The sequence below is a fragment of the Austrofundulus limnaeus genome, unplaced genomic scaffold (assembly GCF_001266775.1).
Source record: "Austrofundulus limnaeus strain Quisiro unplaced genomic scaffold, Austrofundulus_limnaeus-1.0 Scaffold68, whole genome shotgun sequence".
In the NCBI taxonomy this organism is placed as follows: Eukaryota; Metazoa; Chordata; class Actinopteri; order Cyprinodontiformes; family Rivulidae; genus Austrofundulus; species Austrofundulus limnaeus.
The window spans coordinates 207926-213239 of record NW_013952470.1 but is presented as its reverse complement, the minus strand read 5'-3'; the positions used below and the strand labels follow the sequence as shown (position 1 = coordinate 213239).

At 40.4% G+C, this 5314-nt stretch overlaps 1 protein-coding gene across 1 annotated transcript in view; it reads left to right on the top strand.

Annotated features, from left to right (window-relative positions):
• agrn (agrin) overlaps nt 1-5314 on the top strand; it is a gene marked incomplete at its 5' end in the record, with an annotated part of 134040 nt that overhangs the window by 52018 nt on the left and 76708 nt on the right. Inside the window, 2 exon segments of the mRNA XM_014010337.1 lie at nt 990-1095; nt 4611-4730. Of these exon segments, the coding sequence (XP_013865791.1) occupies nt 990-1095; nt 4611-4730 (226 nt within the window).

Sequence of the window (5314 nt, the reverse complement as noted above, 5' to 3'; positions counted from 1 at the left end):
ATTTTGTGCATTAAATTGAATGAACATGGTCTGGATATCCCACAGACATACCATAAAAATTTCTAGGACCCATAATTGGTCTCCTTCAAATAAATTACAAGTTATAAAGGGCATGGACATTTCTTTTTTTTTGTATCAAAATGTATCGAACTGTGACACTAAAGTATCGAACTGAACTGAATTGTGAATTATCTGTATCGTTGCACCCCTAAAATTTTAGCCTCTTATGAACTTATTGCTGCCCGCTGGAATAGTATTTGTTTTTTGGTACAGTTAGAAAAAACTCTCATGAAGGGATTTTAATGCAACTCTCAGAAAATAATAATTTGTTTGACTTTTACAACTGATTTAACTTTTAGAGTCTGTTCGATACAATATGGCTGCCACAGCAAACACAAGAATGGCTCTAACTCTTTCAGTTTTACAAATATTGAGCAAAAATCTGGTGTGGTAGTAACAGAGTCATTCAAAACATACAGTCCAAGCTCTAAGAGATCATGAGGGATGAGCTTTAGCTCTGTCATTTCTCAACATAAGACGATGCTACTCTAAGACACTGGCAGGAAATATGCATTCCTAGGCCTGCCGCGATGAGCAGTAAATCAATTAATCGCGTGATAAGCAGCGTGCGGGTGACCGCAATTTTATGAAACCAGAGGTAGATGTGTTTAGAATAAATTGTGCCGGCTTGGATAGAGGTAGGATGTTTTGTTTATTTCTGTATGTAAATTTCATAAACATCTGTAAGTTTCGTTAAAACGGGGGACAATATATTARTTAAAAGGTCTCCAAATAATATTATCGTGGCATCGTTTATCGCGATAATTTCTGAGACAATTTATCGTCCAGTAAAATTAGTTATCTTGACAGGCCTTCCTTCAGTTTAATGTTCATTACTGTTTTCTCTTAAGTTGTTCTTTAAATCGAATGAGCTTGAACGCATCATAAAAGTCTTCCTGTCTTTTTTTCTTTTTATTTATTTTTTTCAGGTCTGCGGCTCAGACGGACAAACCTACAACAACGAGTGTTCGCTAAAGAGCGCCAGGTGTTTGGCTAAAAAGCACCTGGAGGTTCAAAGTGTGGGACCCTGTTCAGGTTGGTGCCTCCCACCCGTTCAGTGGTTTCAGCAGCTGCACCCCTCATCAAGACTCATTTTCCCTGACATCTCATTTCTCCACTCATTCCATCCATGGGGGTCACGGTTCAGACGTCCTCTGTGTTGTTTCTCCTCGCGATGTAGCCAAAAGCTAACAGAACGATGAACGTTATTGTTAAGTGTTGTTTGTCTCTGTGTGTGATTTGCTCAAGGAACGTTGACTCAGTGCGCTTGAGTTCAAATCTTTCTCACAGGCACATACATGAACCGAGCTGATTGCAATAATGAGTCACTTTTTCTGCCCTGAAAACCTTGCGCTAGCCTTTTAGCCCAGAGGATACCATTTTCTCCTTACCAGCTTTAATATAAACAAGCTCTTTTTTTTTTGCATGCAATGAGTGGCATTTATCAGCCAGACTGATTGTTAGATTAGAGGCTAAGTAGCAGAGGTTAACCATCTTCCTCTCTGTGGTTACGTTAAATGAAGAGCTTTTGCCAGTAGAGGCCGGAGAGCAGAGCAAAAGGCACTTAAGGGATTTTGTGCGATCATTTCGGCCTGTCTGATTCCCCCCGGGTCCAAAGGAGAGGAGGATGAAGGGAGTTTAGGGGAGTGAGAATAAGGGAGTGTTTTCACACACATCCCCRCAGATTCTTCTTCTCCTTCCTAAGCTGGCCTCCTTGGGCACTGACTGTCACGCTTCCCTACCCTCCATGGATAATCAATCCTTTTTTGAAGAGCCCTCAATGGGTACAAGACCCCTGGGCTCTGCTCTTCTATTGGCTAATGGAAGGATTCAGATCTTTGGGATTTTCACTGCCCTTTATAATAGTTATAAGAATGGAAACTTCATTTTGACCTCAAATTTTGAAACTTGAATATAACGCTGTTTTCTAATGACTGAGGTCGAGCAGTCTGCCTTGAGCCTCGTTTCAACTCTGCCGTAGTTTTTAAAGTTTATTGGAACCTGCCATTTTGGACGTGATGTACATTGTACTGTAATAGTTTGGTACAGACGCCTACGAAGAACCAGACGGCTAAAGCATCAGTGATGATCACCACTCCKATCTAAAAGCAGGCAAATGTTTTATTTCACTGCCTTTTGCCAACAGCCGTGAGAGAAAAGAATCAAAGGAAGATAAAACCTGAACACTCGACATCAAACAAAGCGTGAAAGGTTGGGTAAGAGCAACACAGAGAAGCTTGAAAATCTGTCTGTTTCTGTTTCAATTTAGCTTGAAAAAAATTCTTCCAGTGTTTACAGGCGTCAACAGTGGGGGGGCGATGAGAGGTGTGTGTGCACACGAGAAAAGGGCACAAGAATGTACCTAAAAAGGTACATTAGCTTACCTAAAAGGGTTTTTTWAATTATTTTTGTACCTTTAGGTAGGGATGGGTGATAGTGGCAAAAMATTTAATCACGATTAATTGTGGTATTTAGCCGATAACTATTAATATGACGGTTAATCACCTGGAGTCCGTGGACGCCCTCATATCCTAGTCACACGACCAATTGAAATCACTCTGGTGGGAAAGATTTGCTCTCYGTAAAAATCTGTTCCAAATTGTTTCAAAAGTACTTGAGACTTCAGGCTATAAATCAAAATTCAAATGGTGATGATAGACCAAGTAAAACCGGAGTAATGATAAGTAAATTACACAACCTTTTTTTTAAGTTTGTCATATTTGAAGTGGAGAGGAGAATCGAGCGGACTGACCGGGGAAATCTCCAGTCAGTCTGCCTGGTGGCATTAATCAAATTAATCATCAAGTGCGAAAAATAATCGATTAATGTTTTTCTGATGACTAATTGCACAAGATATGATTTTGCCCAACACTGATCTTAGGATGAAAAGCTATACTTTTAAGATACAAACAAAAGGTTAAAAAAAGAAATCTGTCTTCGTGCTCCTATCCTTCAAGGTATCATTCTTTTATCTATAAAGGTACAGCAGGAGCAGCAAGCTAATTTAAATGCATGTACCTTTATGTATATGGCAAGGTTTTATGCCACATAATTAAAACAAGTATTTTTTTCCACTAGTGCTCACCTAGAGAAACTTGGTGACTGTTTCACATTTTATTAATTTTGCATTTTCACATTATGGAGATGTTATTCAGTTCTGTACCGTGTTATTTTGCAGCAAGTTCATCCAAAGAAAGCCTTCCCCATTTGACCCATGAACACCGTTTACAGCTCAGACTGGATTAAAAAGACAGAGCAATGTGACTTTTTATTATTGTTTTATAGAGACGTTCCCTGGTGTTTACCTTACTGACCCTCCCCGCTAACAAGGGGGGTCTGTTTTTCTTTTCTGTTCAATTTAAAAAGAAAAGGAGAAAAAAAAGTTTATTGGTTTTAATGGAGATGCAAATTTGTGCGTAAAAAGGGAAAAAAAATCTGAAGGTAATATTGCACATCGCAGTGGACTGCATTGTGCCAGACAATATCCACTGAAGGGGGGAAAAACCCTCGGAGGGTGGAAGAACATATGAAATTAAAAGTTCTCCTTGTCCTAATAGGCTCAGTACAGATAGCCGAATGCAGCGCGGGAAAGTGGCAAGTTAAATGAACTGTGTCCWAAGCCCATCTCTGGAGTGGGAAAGCGCTGGAAAAAGAGCGAGCCGAGTCATCACCATTAGGCTGAGGCTCATATCCACGCCAGTAACAGTGTGATTTATGGCCTCTGGATCTCCAGCCTCCAAACTCCAAATTAGCAACATAAGAAAGGGAGATGGGGTGGCGGGACATAGAGAGAGAAAAATGATGAAAAGAGTTCTTTTTATCTACAGCTTTACTTTTCCACCCCGAAAAAAGCTTGGAGAAAACTGGAGCGATGAGCTTCTCTCTTCGGCCATTAAACAAACCACCTTTTGGCTCCGATTGGGAGTTTGTTTTTGTCCGTTTTCTGGAGAAGCGCCAGCTTTAGGAACATGTTTGTTTCTTTCTCTTTTCTTTTATATTTTGTTGAATGCCGCTCCGCCGCACTTATTTGGCAGCCGGTGCATCCTCAGACAAAAGAGCTCTCCACGCGTTTCACGCAGGCTGAAACGGCTTGGCACGTTCCTTCACATACAGTAATGGCTTCTTTTTTATTTCCTTTCTTCTTCTTCTTTTTTGTCAGCCAGAAGTTTTGCCGCGTGGCARCACCATTCTATAACGTTAGACAAGAACAAATGAAGAGAACATGCCTTCTAGGAGGTGGTAAATGTCAGCTGCTGTACATTCACAAGAAAAGCCATTGTTTGTTTTCACTGGAGGTAATAGCATCATTTTCCCCCTGATTTTGAGCCATTGTGGGGAAAAGTAGCAAATAGAATTGTTATCTTGAATCCGACTGCCAGCCTCTCCACCTCTGCCCCTCCAGCCAATCTTATTGTTGGCAAAAAAAAGTTACATGTTGCTCTGAGATTGTGCYGTCTAATCCCCTCCCCGTACCTAACCACAACCAGTCCCCTCCTTCGAGTAATCACTTAAATGTTCTTCTCTCTCCTCTTTGTACCGTCTTCTATCAGCCTCATCATCGGTGTCTCCGACGGAGCTGAAATCCGTCCAGCACTGCAGTTTGTCTTTGTACGGCTGCTGCTCCGACAACGTGACGGACGCTTTAGGAGTCGGGCAGGCTGGATGTCCCAGTGAGTTTGACCCTTTTGCCTGCTGTGTCCTCAAGTTGTTCCATGCGCTTAAAAAAAAGATACTATCAGGCTGCCACAGCGTATCGGACTTATTGTCCTTCACTGCAGTTTACGTTCTTGCAGAGATTGTTACCAAAGTTGCAGAGCTGAAAACGTTTCATCTCAATCCAAGCAATAATTATGATAATGTTGCACTCCATCAACAGAAAAATCTCTTCATCTGATGATCTTGACTAATGATAGTGCAGAGATGGAGGAGAAAACGTTACATGGTGCTGTAAGCCTCGGGATGCAGAATGGATTGAGAAAACTAGATTTAGAAATAAGGATAAACTGAGGTTTTTTTTTAAATAGAAAAACTCACCTAGACATAATCCTTTTCTGTGGAATAGGGCTTACACTGCAAAAAATGTCCATCTTACCAAGTTTTAAAATCTTATATCCAGCCAAAAAGTCTTTTTGATCTTGTTTTGAGACTGATTTAATAAACAAAACTGATTATGTAAGAATAATAATCTTGTTTTCAGAATGTGTAAGATTATTTGTCTTGTTAGTCTGAAAATTTGACTCAAATTAAGTCAAAA